The sequence below is a fragment of the Notamacropus eugenii genome, chromosome 1 (assembly GCF_028372415.1).
Source record: "Notamacropus eugenii isolate mMacEug1 chromosome 1, mMacEug1.pri_v2, whole genome shotgun sequence".
Classification (NCBI taxonomy): domain Eukaryota; kingdom Metazoa; phylum Chordata; class Mammalia; order Diprotodontia; family Macropodidae; genus Notamacropus; species Notamacropus eugenii.
The window spans coordinates 351,290,871-351,312,371 of record NC_092872.1 but is presented as its reverse complement, the minus strand read 5'-3'; the positions used below and the strand labels follow the sequence as shown (position 1 = coordinate 351,312,371).

General features: G+C 39.8%; 1 protein-coding gene across 4 annotated transcripts in view; it reads left to right on the top strand.

The window, feature by feature from the left end:
- The window catches only part of TECPR2 (tectonin beta-propeller repeat containing 2), a 153,351-nt gene extending 133,363 nt beyond the window's left edge, over positions 1-19,988 (top strand). For all 4 annotated transcript variants that reach the window (XM_072630165.1, XM_072630166.1, XM_072630167.1 and 1 more), the window contains 3 exons: positions 16,054-16,195; positions 18,583-18,732; positions 19,643-19,988. In XM_072630165.1, coding sequence (XP_072486266.1) covers positions 16,054-16,195; positions 18,583-18,732; positions 19,643-19,800 — 450 coding nt within the window. In that variant the 3' untranslated portion in view covers positions 19,801-19,988. The remainder of the gene's footprint in view (positions 1-16,053; positions 16,196-18,582; positions 18,733-19,642) is intronic.
- The last annotated feature ends 1,513 nt before the right edge of the window (positions 19,989-21,501 follow it).

The following is a 21,501-nucleotide window of genomic DNA, read 5'->3' as shown; positions in this document are numbered from 1 at the left end:
AAGAGCCAGGGGGTTTGTGGAATTTTGAAGTTCTAAACTTTTTAAAGCTTATAATACAGACTGTACATGGTGATGAAGTCATGTATCCTCACAGAACTCAACAGCAGAGAAAGAAGTGCAGGATTCAATTCAGCAGATTTTTTTTTTAAGCACTTATCAGGTTCAGGAACAGAGTATTCAGTATTATGCACAGAGAGGTATTTACTGCACTCTGAAACTGGGACCCCAATGGGCCCCTGCCAAGGGCCCCTAGACCCTCCTAGCTTTACAGTGATTATCAACAGTAACTGTTGCTGTTTCCAACCCAGCCTGATGTCTTTGTTTTCCTTCACCTCATTGAAGGGGCCGTGCCCTGGCGACTTCTTAAACAGGCCTATTCAAGGAATGCACTTTGCCTCACCCTTTGTGAGTACCTGTAAAGACCTTGGCCTAAAGGGCCCAAGGTCTCCCCGTGCATCCTGGGCCATTCCAGTCATCCTGAGGAATATCTGGTCACTGGATTCAGATGGCTCAGGAGGAGAAGTGAGGCTGGTGACCTGCACAGCCCTCCCTCACTCAAAACAAAGTCAAGTGCAACTCACATCATCATTTCTCTGATGGCATGGTCTTCTTCAGTAACAAAGGGTGAACATGACAGAGAGGTATTAGCTAGAATGACAAAGGATAGAGGATTTTATTTCATAGAAACTATGGAGAGCTAGTATTTTTCATTGATCTGCCTAATATGTGTGATATTTGTCATTCTCCCAGAATGACTGTGACCTAAATACTAAGCTGTGATGATCATTCACATGCAGTGAATTAAGCACTTGTTATTTGCAGAGCACTGTGCTATCTAAGGGAGACATAAAGGTTAGATAAGGTGAAGTCTCTGACTACTAAAGTTTATAATCTATGAGGTAAATGAGATCCATACACAGCTAACATCACAATATCACTTGTAATGGGAAGTCCAAAGAAGAAGACTGGAATCAAGGAAGACTTCTTGAAAGACATGACATTTGGAAGATGAAGCCAAGTTGGCAGAATAAGACCAACATTCTTGCTAAACTCTTCCATCAGCCCCTCTATAACAACTTTTTTTCCAGTCCAGGATAGTTTAGGAAGGCAAAGAGGTGTATAGACCCTGCGAAAGGGGATGGGACTGCAATGCAGTGGAAGCTTTACCAGCTGTGGGATTTGAAAAATGTGGTAGCAGGGGCCATACCAGGAGTACTCAGGAATGGTAAGGGATTGAACACTTGATCAGACAGAAATTCCAGAAGAACTCTGCTATCTTTGAGTGCCATTCGGCAGCTCTCTTGCCCATTACCCAGTTTCAGGTTGCAATCCCAGAGTAGAGAGGAGCAGTTGTAGTCATGATGGCGCAAGGGTCCTACCTGGGTAAAAAACAGAGGATAGAGCAGAAGGACGGTGACCAAACCTTTCCCCAGATCACACCACTTTGGAAGTACTGAAAATGTACAGACTGCACTAGCTGAAAATAGCAGCAGGTCCTGCCCCGCAAAGGTAAGCGGAACACAACTCTTAATGTAAAGTCCAAAGTGAAGAAATAGACTGGAAATATTAACAAATAGCAACAACAAAAAAAATATGTGACAGAGAAGCTCAAGACAAACTCAGAAGACAGCTACCTAAAATCTATAAGCAAAGCAAAGAAAAATGCAGATTGAACATAAGCTCAACAAGAATTCTAGAAGAGCTAAAGAAAGAGATTTTTTAAAAGAGTAAAAAAACTGATTTTAGAAATCAAATAGAAATGCTAGAGAAAAACAACTGGGAAAAGAAATGAAAGATATGTAAGAAAATTATGAGAGAAGTAACAGCTTGATAAAAGGGGCACAAAAAACCTTGAAGAAAATAGCTTCTTAAAAATTAAAATTGGTCAGGTGGAGGCTAATGATTCCATGAGACATTAGGAAATAATAAAACTAAGTCAGAAAGAATGAAAAAAAATAGAAAATATGAACTATCTCATAGCAAAAACAACTGACTTGAAAAACAAATCAAGGAGAGATGATTTAAGAATTATTGGGGAATCTGAAAACCATGATCACAAAAAGAACTTAGACTTCAGATTTCAAGAAAAACTGCCCAGATATCTTAGAACCAAAGGACAAAGTAGAAATTAAAAGAGTCCTCCTGAGAGAAGTTCCAAAACACTTATTCCCAGGAAACAAAATTCAGAGCTCCCAAGTCAAGGATAAAATATTGCATGCAGCCAGAAATAAAATTTTCAATACTGTGTGTTGCAGCCACAGTCAGGATCATAAGCTACTACTCTAAAGGAATGGAGGGCTTATAATAAGATATTCTGGAAGATGGAAGTTAAGATTACAACCAAGAATAATCTAGCTAGCAAAATAGTATAATCCTACAGTGGTAGGGGGAGGGGATGGAACATTAATGAAATAGAGGATTTTCAAATATTGCTGATGAAAAGACCAGAGCTGGATAGAAAATATGACATTCATACGCAAACCTCCAGAGAAGAAGAGATGGTATTCATGTTGACCTAGAGGGAGGTGGGAAGGGAGGGATGCAAAGGGAAAGATAGACACTGTGTCTTAGCTTTCCCGGATTGTAAATGCAGCCATTCAGAAGTCTGATTCTGCTACTGTTCAGCTTGGAAGTTTTGACCTGTTCTGATTCCCCACTGAATTATTGCTCCCCTCCTTAGGCAGCCTGGTGATTTCCATGCGGGGGCTCCCTGCATCGATTCTGGACTTTGTGCAGATAATGGATTGGTTTAGCTCTGCTACTTCTCAGATCCCTTGAGCTCAAGTAATATATAATTCTCAGTCTCCCTGGTAGCAAGGAAGGCAGAAGGATCTGAGTTCACATTTGGCCTCAGACACTTACTAGCTATGTGACCCAGGGCGAGTCATTTTAACCCTGTTTGCTTCAGTTTCTTCATCTGTAAACTGATCTGGAGAAGGAATTGGCAAATCACTTTTGCCAAGAAAACCCCAAATGGGATCACAAGAAAATCAGACATGACTGAACCACAACTGCTGTGTATATTTCTGTAGGTATTGAAGGTTTGCAGATTGCATGATCTGTCAGTGACATAAGACAAAACTCCACACTAAATTTTACTTTATTTCTTAAGAGTCACTACTTTTTTTGTCTTAACCACATTAAAAAAATATCTTCAGTACTTCCATATATTTTAAGACTAAGGCTAACTAAATCTTAGACTTTTAAAAAGCTTTGAAAAGGTGACAAGTATAGAGAAGAGAGTTGGAATTAGAGCACAGTATAGTGGAAAGACCATTGGATTCCAAACTAGAAGACCTGAATTCTGCCACTAAAAGTTCCAGTTCTACCTCTGACTTATTCTGTGAATTTGGTCCAATCCATTTCTGCTACACGTATCCAAGGCTTCAGTTCTGTTGCCTGTAAAAAAGCGCTTTAGACTACTTAGATTATCATTACTAGATGATATCCAAGGTCTCTTTCGGCTTCAACTTTCTGGAATCAGTCACAGAATTGCAGAGTTGGGCGACACTTCAGAGACCATTGAATCCAATCCATACATAAATCTGTCTACACAGTGCCCGCTACCTTCCCCTTAGTATCTATCAAATCTCCACCAATTCTTTTTTCCTTTTTTTCTTTCTTTTTTTTCTTTTTTTTTCTTTTTTTTTTAGTAAATGAGACTTGAAAAGGTTACATGATGTCATAGAGCAAATAAGTGGCAGAGGGGACTCAAACCTAGTTCTGCTCCAAATTCATTACTCTTTCAACTCTCTAGCTACTTCCCTATCACATTCACTCACCATCCCCCAAACTTCTCCCAGTTTTTCTACCTCTACTCCTTTGCTCAAACACAGTTTGCTTTACCTGAAATGCCCTCTCGTTTTCCTAACTCCACCAGTACGTACACTGCCACAAAGCCTTCTCTGTTACACTCCCATCCAGAAATGATCTCCTGATCTCCCCTTCTACTGGACTCATAATAAGAGTAATAACACTTGCCTACTTTTATAATATGGAGTTTGTTCACATGGTGCTTTTCTCACAGTAATGCTATAAATGAGATTGTTGTTGCAAAGTCATTTCAGTTGTGTCTGACTCTTCATGATCCCATTTGGGAATTTCTCGGCAAAGATACTGGAATGGTTTGCCATTCCTTCTCCAAGTCACGAAGAGATGGACACAACTGAAAAGACTGAACAACTATCAAACATCCAAATACATAAACAAGGAACTGGTGAAAGGTGAGTGTAGGAAGGGGCAAAAGGGCCAAGTTATGAAGAGATTAGAATGCCAAACAGAGGAATTTATATTTGATCCTGGAGGTAGTAGGGAGCCACAAGGACTCATTGACTAGAGGGATAACACACATACATGAGATTATATTCCATAAAGTGAGTAAAGGGATGGATTATAGGGGGGAAAGACTAGAAATAAGAAAACAAAGCAGAAGGCTGTTATATAATAGTTCAGGTCATTCCATTAGTTCCTTTCAAAAAAGGAAGGCTCCATATTTGGCAAGGAAGAAGGACATTCAGCTGTGATGGTACCACTACAGGCAGATGTTAAAACAAGAGTGGCATGTATTATATTGAAAAATTCCATTCCTAACTTTGCAAGTGACTTTATGTCAAGGCAAATCAGAATTCCCTTTTGAGACCTCAGAATCCTCCCATAACATGCTGGACTGGATCATCTCAAAGGCCCTCTTTCAGCACTGCCATTTTATAGTTCTGTATCAAATACATTAGACTCATTTTCAATTATCAGAAACCTTAGGACCCAAACAATTAGTATATTGGATTCATGGAAATCATTGGATCTAGAGCTAGAAAGAAGCTGAGAGTCATCTGGTCCAATTTCCTCATTGTACAGAGAAAAGGAAGCCAAAGTGACACAAAGATTGTGATTTTCCCAAAGTCCCATATGCCTTTGTGCTTTTCAGGAACTCCAAGTCCCTTTTTGATTTCTACATGTTACATAAGCATCAGACCTTTGCTTACCTCCTTGAATCCCCTTACTCAAAAAAAAAAATTAGTTACAATAAAAAATTGGGGGCAATAATGGAGGAGGGATGATCTGGTGAAATACTTATTTCCATGGTAAAAATAGTCTCTCATTTGTCATTGCTGCTGGTGTCCATGACATTTACAGGGATAACCAGCCAAAACACAGAGTAACAGCTGTGGCTGTAGATGGAGAGCAGAAAAAAAAAATGCCCATGAAGCTGAGTGATGGGGAATGTAAGGTAGGCAGGGTGCAGTTAAGCCAGAGGACAAAAAATGAAGTTGTAGCTAAGAATGAATGAGGTATGGGTTGTCTAAAGTGACTGTTTTGGCTGCATACAGCTTAGTGTTAATAATGGCAACCCAGTTTTGCTTCTTATTCAATATATTGATTTTCTTCTACTAGTAGCAATTTCCTACACTCCCTTTCCTGCCATAAGCCTTTCCCAGAAAACCACAATAAAGGTCTTCCCCCAAGTATGACTGCTGTCCTTACTCAGATCACCCCCTTCACCAAAGACTGTGGTGACCTGGGTTCATGCCAGTGGAGGTGTCTCTTGAGCTGAGCCCAGGCCCAGGTTCTTAAAAACATTAATTGCCTAGTATGTGCAAGATGCTGGGCTACAAATATAAATACAAAATACTTCGTGAACTAATGGAGCATATAGTCTACACTTGGAGCTGTGAGAGAGAGGCAGCTTGGTACGGTAGAAAGGGCACAAGTGCTTAAAGTCAGGGTTCAAAGGCCAGGGTTCAAATCCCACCTCTGACACATGATGACTGACAAGTTAGTCTCAGTTTCCTCATCTGTAAAATTAGAGAGTTGGCTCTAAATAGATGATTGTGTGACCCAGAGTTAAGGTCAGGGTCTTTCATTTGCTGTGTGACCTTGGACAAATGACTTTATATCTTACCACTCCCCTTCTGAAAATGAGGATGATAATGATAGTTGTACTATCCATCTCATGAGGATCAACTAAGATAATATAAACACTGTGTTATGAACCATAATGTATTGTAAAAGACAAGTCAATAAATATCTTCTTTCAAGGTTTTAACTCAGATACCACCTCATTTCTGTGGCCTTCTCTGATATGGGGGACAAAAGGGTGGGTATATGGGAAATTTTCCCAGTGGTTTCAGCACAGCTTTTGCTGTAGTGTCCTAGTAACAAGGTTTGTAACTGCTAGAACCCCATGCAGAAGGGTCAAGTTGGAAACTTGCTCATTGGAGGGAGAAGAGTGGTGTGGGGAGATTAAGGATGGATGTAGCTATGCTAGAGACAAGCTCTCTGATGGGCTACTGTGGAGAGCTTGGAGTACTACCCATCTTCTACATAACAGGTAGATCACCTATTGTGTTCAGACCACAACTCCTGCTTTGGAGGCCACTAATTCAGGGCACTGAAAAGTTTAGTGACTTGCCTAAGCTGCCACAGCCAGTGTTTCAGAAGGTAGGACTTGAATCCAGGTCTCACTTGCTCTTAGGCTGGCTTGTTCCATGTTGCCACTTTCAGGCTCTCCCTTTACCTCCATCACTTGGTAATGTTTCTTCCTTTATAGTTCATGCTATTCATATCTACCATCAAGTCAAAATCCTGGTAGCTGTTTTCTACAGATCCCCAAGTCATAATGTACATGACTCACAATTTTTCTCTTCTGTCCAACTCCTGCCCTCATACTAGGATACTTATACATGTTGACTCTTCCTCAAACGCTATGTAGACTGAGTCTATACTCAGTTTTTCAATCTACTCACTTCCCATTAGCTCCTCTCTCCACTCTACCTCAGCCACACACAAAAATGACTATGCCCATAATCTTGCCATCACCTACAAACGTACCACTTTGTCTTCAAGAATTCTGAAATCCTCTTACCTGACCACAGCCTATTGACTTTTCACCTCTCCCCTTTATAAATCCTTCCCTTATAAAATCTCTGTTTTGTCCACAGTGTAATCTCCAACTCATTAATTCCTCAATTCTCTCTCAGACCATCTCCCCTGCAGTAGCATTTCTCTTTCACATCTTGATCCTTTGGTGAACCTTTTCAACTCCACACTGTCATCCTGTCTTGAATCCCTAGCTCTCTTATCATATCAATAATTATTCCCAGCCAAGCGTCAGCTTTGGGATACTTCCACCATTCATCACCTTCACTCCTACATGTGCTGCTGAAAGAAGATGAATTTAGCACATAGTAGGTGCTTAATAAATGTTTATTGATTGACTGAATGATTTTGATCAATTATGTCACATTGCCTCATATATTTTATAAATATGAATTACTGTCCTTGTAACAAATTCTAGATTATCATGGCTAACTGAAGCCATGAAAACTACAAATTGAAATACCTGCAGAGCTCACTTGACAAGACCTTGCTTTTTTTACTTTTAAGATCTTTGCTCTTTCCAGTGTCTTTTTAGCTAGCATCTTCAACTTTCTTTTACCAAATTTGTGATAACAAATACTTATTAAGCTCCTGCTACACATAAGGAACCAGAAGTGCTAAAGAAACAAAGACAAAAGTGAAACAGCCTCAGCTCCCATGAAGCTTATGTTGTATGGAGAAGACAACATGTATATATGGAAGCATATGCAAAATAAATACAAGGTAATTTTAGTGTAGAAGGAGGCATTAGCAGTTGTGGCAGGGGAGAAGGCCTCATGTGGCGTTTGCCCTGAGCTTTGAATGAAACTAAGGATTCTAAGGCAGAGGTAAGGAGTGGGTGCATTTCAGGTTTGAGGGATGGGTGATATGAAGGCATGGAGACAGGAACACAACATCTGTTCAATGACAGACTTGAAATTCAGTCCCAGGCTTCTTATTTTATATCAAGTTCTTTTTTCTACCTTATGAGGCAGCCTCCTTGTTCTGAGAGAGATTGTTCTTGGAAGATTTGCCATTTGAACAGAGCATCTTTCACCTCACCTCAGCTAACATTTATTAAACGCCTCCTTTTTGCAGGTTATTATCTACTTAAGTCAGAAACAGGTTGTTAGGAGTCCGCTGGTCATATACATCTCTTTCTTCCTGCTATCTGTAGTGAACAGCATTTTGGCCACATGTTCCTTGCCATAGTTTATGTGCTGTTGATGTAAGTCTTGATTTTCTTATTGGGAAAGTTGGGGGGATGGCACAGATTTCAGTTCATATCCATGGGGTGTTTGCTACTCTGAGCCATCAGACTAATACGTGTCAGCTGTGTCAGTCCAGTCAGACTGAAGGTTGGAGTCAAGGAAGTCAAGTCAAGGAAGAAGAGTACACATGCAGTTGATTAAAGCTTTTTTCACATGGATCCATGAACTCTCTTTGCTACCCCCGTCCCCCAGATGAGTTCCAAACACTGGAGTACATGTAGAAGTATCTGCTTCAAATGGAAGTTAACAGTCTTCTATTAAGTGACATAATATTCAGATAGGTTGCCTGCTAATAGGAAATTCAGAGTTAGAGCTTTGTCTACTGCCGTTGGGATTCTCTTCCAGCTTTAACCAAGCTTGAGGACATACCCTGTCCAGGAGAAGGTGGTACAGTGGGCTAACAGTGTATGGATTTTCAGTTTCTAGCAGCATACATCAGTAAAAGTTACAGTCTGAATCAGATTTTAGTATTACAAAGTAAAGAATTGTAGTTTTCTAATTATAGGCCAGCAAGAACTCTTAAATAGTGTCTCTGAAATGCAGCCATGCTCCTGCATTACAAACCAGCCAAAATGTAAAGTTATGTTAGTCAGATTACAAAAGTATAGCCTCTCTCTTCATTAGGCACCATTTGCTGAGGAGTGAAAGGGTCTTATCTGGACCAGATGGAGGTTGCAATCACAGAAAAGAAACAGTTCCAAGAAGTGTCGAGGGTAGGGGCTCATGAATCGGGATATGCTCAGACATGAAGCAGCCTGTTGAAATATGTTTTATAGACCCCCAAGTGGCCTGTAATGACCAGGTTTTCAGGAATATTACAAAGTGACCTCTTTAGAATCAGAATATAGGAGTTTGAATGAATTAGAGATTCCCTAAATTTTCATTTTACAGATGAAACAACCTGTGTCTAGAGAGTTAAAGTGATTTATCCAAGGTCATCTAGCTAGTAAGTGGCAGAGCTAGAAATCTAACTCTTGTCTTCTTAATTCCGGGTCCACTGTTTTTTCTCCCATGCCATGCCATCTCTGGATCAGGGATCTTTAACCTCCAAAGAATACACCAATAGATTTCACAGAGTCTGTGTAGTTGGATGGGGAAAAAACCTCTTAACTAAAATTTTAAATTTGTGTTATTTGTAAAGTTCTCTTAAAAACATTTTTCTGAGAAGAAGTCTTAGGTTTCACCAGATTGCCAAGGGGGAAGGACTGTGTCATGAAAAAGGTTAAGAATCCAAACTCTAGATCAGTTGCTAAACCCTTTACATGTAAATTATGTCATTGATAGTATCTTAGTAATTGACAAAGAATAATCTGTAAGTCTGAAGAACAGAAATAACATGATTTATTCATTTGACTTTGTATCACACTCCTATAGTGGTCTTTTGAGGACATGAGATAGCTTCATTTCCTGTCCCATGTGAAATATTTAAATAAAATTTTACAATTTGAAAAATCCCTTTTATCACTGAATATGAAGTTACTTTATCAATTCCTCATCCCTATGTAGCTGATAATTCTATACCCTTTACAAGTGTACAAACTGGTACACAGAAACTTCCTCACGGTTAGTCAATTTATAATCTATGGTTACTATTTAGCTTGTCAAATAACTGCTTGAGAATCAGAGTTCTTTAAAAGTAGAAGGACGAACTCACAAGATACAGACTACCCTATGCGCTGGAGATGTATAAAAGACTGAATAACTGTAGCAGGAATGTTATCGAGAAAAATTCTTGCTTAAAGTAGAGATTGTAGTAGAATACCTCTGAGATCCATTTCAATTCAAAGAGTTTTTGAGTATATGGTCTTTTAAAAAAATTTGTAAGCCACATTTAGATATCTTAAATACATCATATTCATAGTTTGATATGTTTTTATATATGCATATATTTACACATATACACGTATATTTATTTATATATACACATCTTTGTCTTTACTTTTTAAAGGCTGTGAGATAATAATTAAGAGTGACATTTCTTTATATAAACTTTGAGAATTGATAGTTTAATTTTTTTTTAAGTTGATACTGCTGTACAAAGTGCCTTACAGACTACAAAAAGCTTTTCTTACCATAACCCTATGAGATAGGTAGTGTAAGTAGTATCATTCTCATTTTAAGGGGGAGGAGTTTAGGCTGACAAAATTGGTGTCAGAAAAAGGACTTGAATAAAGATAATCTGACTCCAAGGCCAGTGTTTTTCCACTATACCATCTTGGTTTTATCCACATATAGTGATCTCATACCATCCTAAAAAAAGATTGTTCCCTCTTATCCCTACTCTCTTACTTATTTTCAATCTGTCTCCTAGGTAAAACTTCACTTTTTAAGAAATATAGATCAATAGATAAGAGAGGGATTATTGTGGGGGGGTGGTTAGATTAAGTAATAAAATAACAAGGTAGTGGGTAGAAGAAAAGAGGTATATGAAAAAGGGTTTAGATTTATGGCAATGGGAGGATAAGGGAGGGATCCCTGGGCCAGTGGGGAGGGAGGGGGAAAATAGGTTAAGTAATAGTAGGGCAAGGTAGTGGTAGAAGTAAAATAGAGGAGTTAGGAGAGAAAGGAAAAAAGATATGCACAAATACAAATGCAAAGATTAGGAGTAGAATCTCTTAGGGGAAAGTATATGCTTATATATGTATGTATGTTTATATATACATGTATGTGTATATAGATGTGTGTATAGATGTACATATATGTATATATCAATATCTCTTTATAAATATATCCATGCTTAATTGTAGCCTGGAGAGGGAAAGGAGGAAAAAAGGACAAAGTAAAAAGTATATTGCAGAGAATAAAAGAAAACCTACAAGGAAGCAAAGAAAAGATGGACAGCTCTCAACTTAATAGGCAGTATTTAATATATAGGCTTTCTTGAAAAGGAAAGTTGCTATGTATTCTGAATCCTCTCCTACGTTTTGTTGTGCATGTGACATTTTTCTTTTTTTATTTTATATTTACATTTTAGTATTTGTCTAAAAAATATATATATTTTTTAAAACTATATAGATTAGTTATGGGGAAGTAAGTTGTAATGTCAGCAGAACACAAGCTTTGGCAGATCCTGCCAAACCAGAAAGGCTGCAAGAATGGCCCTGCCAAAGCACTGTGTATGTATCTGCTGTTTAGCCAAGTGAGTGTAGACTGACAGATCTGGTGACTGGCTCCTGGTTGATAAATTTTTCAGCCACAGACACTCATGAAGATCATATAATAAAAAAGAGGGGATTAAAACTATGTTGGTGGAAGGAGGATCCACTCTGGCAGAGTCCTGAATCCTTGATGTATTAAAGTAAATGTTGACACCAACCTTGTGGACAGTACTTGTTCAGTAGGTATTTGTTGTTTGCTAAACAGATATACTCTATTAGCTCCAAACAGACCTTCAGAAGCTTGCTCATTTACCCGACTGATCACTTCATCTTAACTTCCTATTTCTATTTAAAACAAAGTTCTCTCCTGTTATCTAAATTCGTAATTTTGGAGTCATCCTTAACTCTCCTCTCCCTTAGTCCCCACATCTAGTTAAACTGTGATGGCTCACTGATCATAACCTCCATGGGATCTCTCCTATCTGTTACAATCTCTCTGACTGCACATCTCCCACCCTCGTTCGGGACTTCATTTCTTCTCTCTAGGACTGTTTATTGGTCTTCCTGTTTCCAGTCTTTCCCTTCTCCTATAGTTGCCAAATTGATATTCTTAGCTTGTCTGCACATGGCTAGATGGGTCTGATTCTGTCACTCGCTTCTCAAGTGACTTCAGAGACTCACTAGCTCTAGGATAGGAGTTTTTTAACCTTTTTTGTGTCTTGGATTCCTTTGATAGACTGGTGAAACCCATGGACATCTTATCAAAATAATGGTTTTAAAATTCGTACAATAAAACATATAGGATAATCAAGGAAACCAATCATGTTGAAATATAGTTATCAAAACAATAAAAAAACAAATCCAATGTACAATTTCCTCTATCATTTCAAATCCTCACAGTTTGGCCCTGATCTACATTTCCATACTTATTTCAAATTATTCTCCTTTATGCATTCTTTATTCTAGCCAGTCTCCTACTTGCTGTTCCCTATATATGACTTTTTATTTCCCACCTCCCTGCTTTTGCACTAATTGTCCTCTCTTCCTATAATGCCTTTCCTCTTGTCCTCTGACTCTTAGAATCCCTAGATTTCCTCAAGGCTCAGGGTACCATCTTCTGCTTGAATTAGTTGGTTAATCCATAAGCATTTATTAAGTACCCGTTGTGTCCAGGTACTGTGATAAGTACTGGAAATACAAAGAAAGGCAGAAACACGATCCCTGCACTCTAGGAGTTTATATTCTAATGGGGGAGAACAAAATCCAAACAACTGTGTACATAAGATATATACAATGTAATTGAGGGATAATCTCAGAGGGAAGGCACTTGCAGGGGGCTGGGAAGGGCCTTTTCTAGAAGATAGGATTAGAGAGAAGTCTTTGAAGGAAGCCAAAAGATGGAAACAAGGAGGAAAAGCGTTCTAGATGGGGCTGGGAGACGGATGTGTTACATTTGAAGAACAGCAAGAAATGTTATGTCATTAAGAAAATACTGTGTCACTGACGTATAAATAGAAAGTGTTTGGAGGGGAGTAAGATGTAAGAAGACTAGAAAGTTGTGAAGGGCTTTAAAAGCCAAATTGAACAGTATAGGGTGAGCCCAAATACAATAGAGGATCGCTGGAGTTTCTGTTGAATGGGGTGGAGGGTGGTGGTTGACATGGGCTGTGTTGTAGGAAGATCCCTCTGGCAGCAGATTAGAGGATGGACTGAGGGAGGGAGGATTTGAGGCAAGGAGACTGACCAGTGAAGTGATGAGAGTGTGAGATGGCAGCTATGTGAGTGGAGAGAAGGAAACATTGAAAGTTGTTCGGAGTGGAAAGAAGGGGACATAAATTAAGTGTTGTAAAGGTAAAAATGATAAGACTTGGCAACAGATTGGATATATGAGGTAAATGTGAATCAGAAGTCAGGGATGCCCAAGCTTCAAGAATGTGTGACTGCAAGGGTGCTGGTGTCCTCAGCAGTAATAGGGAAGTTCAGAGTGGGAAAGGTTTGGGAGGAAATATAATGAATTCTGTTTTGGGCACATTGAGTTTGAGTTGTCAGTCCAAGGAGAGAGGGTAGAAGTGGATAGATAGATCCACAATAAAGAGATCGAATCCATAGGAGATGATGAGATCCCCAGATGACAGCATGGAAAGAGATGAGAAAGGGGCCCAGGATAGAGCCTGGGGGGCACCTATAGTTGGTAGGCTTGACCTGGAGGAAGATCCAACAAAAGTGACTGGGAGTGGTCAGACAGATACTGGGGAAGAAATAGGTAAGAGAGGTTTTCAAAAAGCATAGAGAGGAGAAAATATCCAGGAGATGACAGACAGTGTCAAAGGCTACAGAGAGGTCAAGAAGGCTGAGGCCTGAGGAAAAGCCATAAACATCAGGGAAAGATTTTCTTTAGGGGAAAACTATCAAAAGAAACAGTTCTATTCTAGTGTTTAAATTGAAATTACTGTCACATGCCTTTAGAGCTGAAAGGGCTCTAAATTATCTAGTCTGCCCTTTCCCACTTAGAAATGAGGAAACTGAGGACCAGATTGGGAGAAGACAGAGTCACAGTCAGTAGCAAAGTAAGGATTCAAAATCATCTCTAGACTTCCAGCCCAGTGCTCTTTCCACTGCACTCAGCTGCCAAAGGTGTGGTAGTTTTGAATTTCATGGAATCCTAAAATGGCATAATTCAGAGATATAAGAAAGTTGGGATATGGCAGCACTGAGAGACATTGGGATGTGTGGTGCTGCTCTTTGTAGCTGTGGGCAGGCTTCCTTCAGAAGGCTGTTGGATTTGAGCTAGAAAAGCCCTTCAAGATCATCCCATCCTGAACTTACATCATACAGTAGAGAAATCTGAATGGTTAAAGAATTACCCAGTGTCATGTGAGCAAGAAGTGGCCCAACCCGCATTGGAGCCAGATCTTCTGATTATAAAAATCCAGGGCTCTTTCCACTACCCAAAAGGCAGCAACTGACTCAACTAACATTTCCAGAAGGGCACATGGGGTGGCTGCCCTCATGCACATGATTTGATGGAGACAATGATTAGCTATTATTTGAGAGTAACAATAGCGAAAGGGGATAAAAACGTCTTTGTGAAGAGCTAATTTTTGTACAGATTCAGAGGAGTGACTTGCAGGGCAGAGATGGTCAGGCCTCAGTGTCCACAGTTCTGGTCTTGGGTTATCATTGTGATATGTTATCACTGAGACTACACACATGATTCCTGACTCTAGAACAGAGTAGTGGCTCCAACATTCATTACTTGAGCAGGATAACAAAAAAAAAAAAATCATTCAGAATCATCTGGCCAACTCCTATCATTTTTCAGTTGAATAAACTTGTGCCTATTTCTTTTCAGAAGGGGAGGTAAAGCTGTTTTAAGTCTCTAGTATCAGAATATTTCCATCCCCGTGTGGTTTTGTGTTAGGGTCATTTGAATAAATAATTCTAATATTTATAATTTGAGTAAATTATATCTAATATGTTAAATTCCAAGTTCTTGTGATAAACTACTCCTTAAAGAAAGCCAGAACAAAAAAAAGAAGACTATACTGAAGCTATTCCTGATCCAGACTTTATTACTGTTATTGCTAACAGTAATAATAAAAACAGCTTCTGTTTGGATACCATTAAATAGCTATGAGTTGTTTTGTAGTGCTGTCTCAGAATAGATAGCAGCCCTGAGACGACAAGACCCATGCTGTGTTGTATGTATTTTTATTAAAAGTTTAGTCTGAGGTTGAAAATGCATTAACTTCCACTATCTGGTGAGCAAGTCATTTCCCCTTCTTACACCTGTTTCTACGTCTGTAAAATGAGGAGGCTGAACTAGATGTTCTTTAAGGTCCTTCCAGTTCTGACATTCCATGGTTGTGTGTGATCTCTCTGTATGGGACAGAGCATCGTGTGGTGGAGAGAACATTGGAGCTGGGATCAGAAGACAAGTTCAAATAGCAACTCTGGCCCTTTGTAGATGTGTAACTTTAGACAAGTTCTCTCAATATTTTATGCTTTAAGTCCTCGTCTTTAAGATGAGGATCACAATGATATCTGATTTTAGAAAGCACTTTTTATGCATTAGATCATTTGATTCTCACCAGCCTTTGAGGTCATCAGCCAATAAACACAAATTTCCATCTCGAGGCTTCTTAAGGGTCATCCTTTCTAACCCCTTCACTTTATAAATGTAGAAACCAAGACCCAGAAAGGTTGTGTGTCTTGTCATTCAAGGCAATGCAGAGTGTTGGACTGGGAATAACAAGATTTGAGTTTGAATCATTGCTTTGCCTCTGACAACCAAGTGACCTTTAGCCAGTCACCTTACTTCCCTGGGTTTAAGTTTCTTCATCTGCAAAGTGAAGAGGTTGGAGTAGTGAGTGAGTGACTCACATCACCTTGTAGCCCTACCTGTGAGCCTTTGATTTAGTACAGGTAGTAAGTAGGATGTCTGGGGTCTGATTACAAATCTAGCATGCTTTCCCCTGCACCACATTGTTACTAGAGATGTTATCTCCTTTTTACAGAAAAAGCAGAGACCCAGATAGTAAATTACCAGTGGTTACCCAGCTAACCAGTGTCAGACATAATTTGAACTCAAGATTTCCTGACTTTTAAATCCAACCCTATGTCAAACTTCTTCACAGCTACTGGATGAAAGCATTTTATAAATCTTATAATTCTGTTGAAAAATGAATGATTATCACATTCCTTTCTCTTACCATACTATAATGTCATGCTGCTGTCTATAACTTGATATACCTTTTGGGTTGCAGTGGGTTATGGAAGCCTAGTCTATGCTCTAATAATCACTGTGTAATTCTTGTTCACACTTCCAGCCTGTGGGAATCAACTTAGTTAGTGTCCATTCCAGTCCTAATGACCAGATGTTATGGGCAATTGACAACAAGTGGAATGTCTATGTCCGAGTTGGAATCACTGAGGAGATGCCTGTTGGAACTGACTGGGAACATGTACCAGGTACCATAAAAACAAAATGTTTTTTCACCCTGATCCAGTTTCTTCCTTTCTCCCTTGCCCTCTCCACCTTCCTTCAGTTTCTGATTCACTCACTGTGGCCCTCCCACCCTGCCCCCTTGTGACATTGTGACAGAAGTCATCCGGTCATCATTCTTCAGACCCTTCTATTGTTTCTGGTGCCCAGGGTGCTGGGCAGCCTGCACCAGTGCCTGATACCCACCTAAGGTTTCCCCAGGGACACACACAGTATACAATGAAACTCTGGACACCTCAGAGCTTCTCAAAAAAAGATGCCTTACCCAACTCTGTGCTGTTCCTCCATCCATCCAAGCTGTGTAATGGCAGCCGATGCCCTGGCCCATAGCATAGGCCTGGGGTGGGAGTGGGGGTGTCTGCTCAATCTCCTGGGCAAGAACAAGGTAGAGAGAAACCTCAGGGCCACTGGTAAGAGCCACCTTGCCATGCCTCCAAGAATTGAACTGCTCTGGCTGTGGTAACAGCTGGATTTTCTGGGACCATCTGCCAGCTGCTTTTTAACACATTATTAACATTTGTAATGCAAGTGCATGTGTTCTGAATACATTGCGCTATCCTTCCCTGTCCCACCCCTCCTCCCCTCCCATTGTACTTAGAACCTGCCTCTGAGTCAGCTAATGAATATCTGGAGAAATTTTGATTATCATGAAAATTTGATATATGAGAAAATTTGATTATCATGGCCTGTCTCACCTAATCAAAACCCAGCTTATTTTATTTTAGCAATCATATAGTTATATCTGTTTACTTGTGTCCCACTTGAAAAATAGTTATTCCTGGTCTTATGTGAATGCTGAAAAAAATCATTGCTTCCCAAACGGCCTAGAAAATGTGGTGTTCTTGGCAGTGAAGATTTCTGAATAATTGGAGATATAGAGGCGTCAAAGCCTTTGTTACTGTTGTTGTTTCAGTTAGTTCAGACAGTAATCAGAAGCAACAGAAGCATCATAGGACCTAGAGGTAGAAAGGGTCCTGAAGGTCATCTAGTTCATATCTTTCACTTTACAGATGAGAAAACTGAGGTACAGAAAGGTGAAGCAAATTACCCAGTTTCACACAGGATAATAGCTGAGCCAGGATTTGACCTCAGATCTTTAAAAAAAATATTTGTAATGGCAAAGAAGTGGGTAATACTTTAATCCCTCAGGTTCATAGATTTAGAGCTAGAAAGGACTTTAGAGGCCATCTAGTCCAACATTCTTATTTTACAGATGATGAAACTAAGGCCCAGAGAGGTTAATTGATTTGCACACAGTTGCACAGGTTGGAATTGGCAGGACCCCAAGTCCTTTGACTTTAGTCCAGCATATTTTCCATGGTATAACAGTGCCTCTTAATTATCATAAGCATCTATCATTCCCCTTGCTGGGTTGAGTGAGGTTTAGAGGGCTATTTATCCCCACATTACTATACTTTCTGCATTTTTGTATTTGTTTTTTTATAATTTTTCTCTCTTCTCCCTCATCATTCACTAAATTTCTCCCAGAAGTCAGTGAGCTTGCTTCTAGTAGCCCCTTCCCCAGCTCTTAGTTCTGATTGCTGTGGTTTGGGAAACCAAATAAGCAAGCTGGTCAGAACTCTATGCCAAAGGAATATCAGTAGATTCTTAATGAGAACCAAAGGAGCTAGCCCACAAGTCATACATGTGAGCTTTAGTTCAGGGATTTTATTAGGTATTTTAGTTGCAGAGAAGCCTTTTTTTCCCCTTACTTCAGGATTATTGGCTGAGTTTCAGATAGGTTTCAGATACTCTATTAAATGGGCAAGACTCTTGAATTTTTAAGTGGCCGCTTTTTTTTGGTTGTAAATGAAAAGAGAGGCTTCTTCTGCTCCTTGAGGACAAGGATCATGGCTTTTCCTTTTAATGTATCCCCTGTAACTCCAAGACTAGTGCTGCTCCCATAGTAGGTCCTTAATTAGTGTTTGATGACTCTCCTAATCTTGGTCCTTGCTGGTTTAATCAAAAGGACATTACGCTGAGTCCAGAGACTTGGATTCGAGACCTACATTTGCCACTAACTAGCCATGTGACTTTCACCAAATGAATTCTCTTCTTTAAGCCTTAGTTTCTTTATCAGCTGAGGAGGTTGGAATAGATGAACACTAAAACCTCTTTGTTTCAATATTTTGTCTTCTATGATGCTAAGGTCCCTTCCTTCTCTGACATGTTATGGTTCTGTGATTCAGTAAAAGACATGAGAACAGGGAAGCAGTCTAGAAAACCAAAGACATCTTCCTGGATTTTGTGTCAAAGGGAAAACTAGTTCTTATGGACGAGAGGTAGCTCTTACATTCTTCAGGTAAGATGTTAGAGCAGAGTTATTGTATGTCATGGAACGTGTCTGCTTTAGGATTACAGGCCTCTCATCTGGCTGTGAGTACAAGGACTGTTTGGGCACACTGTGCGAATGGGGATGTGGCCCGACGATATGGCATCACTGACAAGAACCCTGCAGGAGACTACTGGAAGAAAATCCCTGGGAATATGTCATGCTTGACAGGCAAGTCATTGTCTATCTGTTTAGCTTTGGGAAACCCCATTAAAAAAAAAACAAACAACCCCGAACCTCACACATTGGTAGGCCTTTTTTTCCCTGGTTTATCAGAGCACAAATGAATGGTGGATATTAAAAGTCAGAGCTGTGGGAAGAGCAGAAGAGAGCAGCTCCCATTTGTCTTCACCTTACCGGATCCTGACGCTCAAACAGCATCATTTGGATACCCAAATTTGTAGCCCTCTTCTTGCCTCCTATCCCCTGCCTTTCCTTCCTTGTTGAATTTATAAAGCCATCACCCTGTGAGGAGCTATTCATCAAAATCTAGATGGGCCTTTGTAGTATAAATAATTAGGTCTGTGGATTGTTAGAGCTGAAAAAACTTTGCATTCAAATTCTAACTGTATTTGTCATTATGTGTTTGGCCCTTTTGTACCTCACTTTTCTCATGTTAAAAATGAGAGGTTGAACTAAATGTTCTCTACAGCCCCTTCTGTCTCTAAGGTCTAAAATCCCTCTCTACCCTCCACTGATCTGTGTGCACAATGAATACCTACCCTGCTGCCTTTGTGGGATTGTTGCAAAGATCCCAGTTCTTTAAGACATATACTTTCCTTATAACAACCTTATGATTTAGGTAGTAGAGGTATTACTGCCCCTGTTTTATAAAGAGTAAATGGAGACTCAAGACCTGGAGTGATTTGCCCATGGTGATGCAATTAATAAGTGTCAGCCAGGATTCAAACTTTTTAGTCTCTACTAACTCTTAAGTTCTGGTACCTTTTCTACTACTTATTTGATCTTTGTGAATTAAATAAGGTAATGAGTGTTAAGCATTTAATCCTTAATGTTCATAAGTATGACTTGTTAATATTACTATTAGGCTCTAAATTAAAACTCACTCTTTTCTTTTCAGTGACCCCTTTAGATGAACTATGGGCTATTGGCCCATTAGGTTATCTTCTCCAGCGTCTTACAAAGACCTTCAGCCACTCCCACATCTTGCAGAAAACTGGAAGCACTTCAATCTTGCTTCATCCTGATGACTTTGAAGATGAATGGGAAGTTATCTGAAGGGACCCTTGTGAGGGATTTCTCGGGAATTCCTGTAATCGGCACAACTGGTTTCAGTCAGCTTCCTTTTGACATGTGCCCTACTAACATCTGACCGTCCATCCCAAGTGAATCTACATGTTTCAGTATTTCTTTGAAAGCCAACAACTGTGGCAAAGTGAAATTAAACTCTTAATTGTAGCAGCTCATTCTGAACCATTAACTCAGTTAATCTCATTAGTTGTGACAGCTACTTTTCAACATCACGCACACTAACATCTATAAATATGTAGTATGTTTGTGAGAGGGGCTTCTGTTATGTTCGACACATGGTCAGCAAATCTCATTGTTGGATAAAGTAAAATTATCTCAAGTTTCTGCCATCAAAAATTCAGGTTAGGCTGAAACATAATGTCTGTGTACATTAGATAAAATTTCAGATCTTCAGCACCGACAAGAGTTAGTAAATGTAGATAATGAAGTAGAGTTTATTGTTGTTGTTTTTTCCCAAAAAATGATGGATTAGGACCAGCATGATCGCTTTCCTGTTATAAACATGTAATGGCCCCAGGGCTAAATGGAGGATCAGGTTAATGCTCTTCGACCATCATAGCTTGTTCAGATAATGGCTTCAATTACACTCATAGGACTTGATTCTTCTTCTCTCAGGCAGACACTCAGAGCCGTTGCAAAATTGATGATCTCAACTCCAGAAACTCCAGAGGGGGCAGTATGTGGAGATTCAGTGCAGCAGGCTGGGACGGGTGAATGGACCGTGTTCTCCCTGACTGCACTCAGGGCAAAGTAGTGTTCTTTTCATTCCCACAGTATAAGGCAATTGAAATAATAATAATTAAGGCTCATAGATGAAAGTGAGATACACAAGTGTATGGAGACACTGAAGATATATCCCACAAGCTGAGTTCGTGATGAGATGGGGAGATGTTAACACTACTGGGAGTATAGCTATGTTAGCTAAATTTAGCAGTGTCTTTAAAGTTATATTTAACACATGTTGCCTGTGGGCTAGATGAAAACAGGCAACATCCTCAGTCAATTAATCATTGCCATTCTTTTGGTTTTGCTATATAAGCCTCTCTGAGATACCTCATTCTTTAAAAAATCAGAACTAAAGATAGAACAGAACTTTTAGGTTCAAAAATCATAGTGGACTTTTCCCCTTCTACTTTAGGTTTATCTTGAATTTGTACTCCCTTATCAGCCTGCAAAGGAGCCAGTTTTAAGAAGGGCAAAGGGGAGCTCAGCATCGTGCAGTCAGCCCAGGGAGAAGGGTCTTGCTTTCCTCACAACTAGGCCCCTGCCCTGGGCAGCAGGCTCTTCCCCATTCAGATCCACACATCAGCACAGTGAATCTACAGAAATGCTAACAATTTCAGCATGAATCCTTGGGAACTGCTCTCTAGCATCTGCCCACCCCAGCCAAACTTTACAATAGTCCTGTGTCCCGTGTAGAGCCAAAGTCTCTGCTTTTCCCTCTCCCTCCACCTTTGAAAGTAGCAGTAAACAGCAACCAAATGAGAGGCTTTTTTATTGGTTTGGGTTTGGGGACCTGGCCTTCAGTCCATCCCTCAAAGCCTACTTTTATGTAAGTCTCTCAAGATGTATGGAAGTCACGGTCTTGACTGGTGGAGATACAATCCCAAGGTAATAGGACAGAATGACCTAGTTAGGGAGAAAGGAGTTTTACATTAACAACTGAGG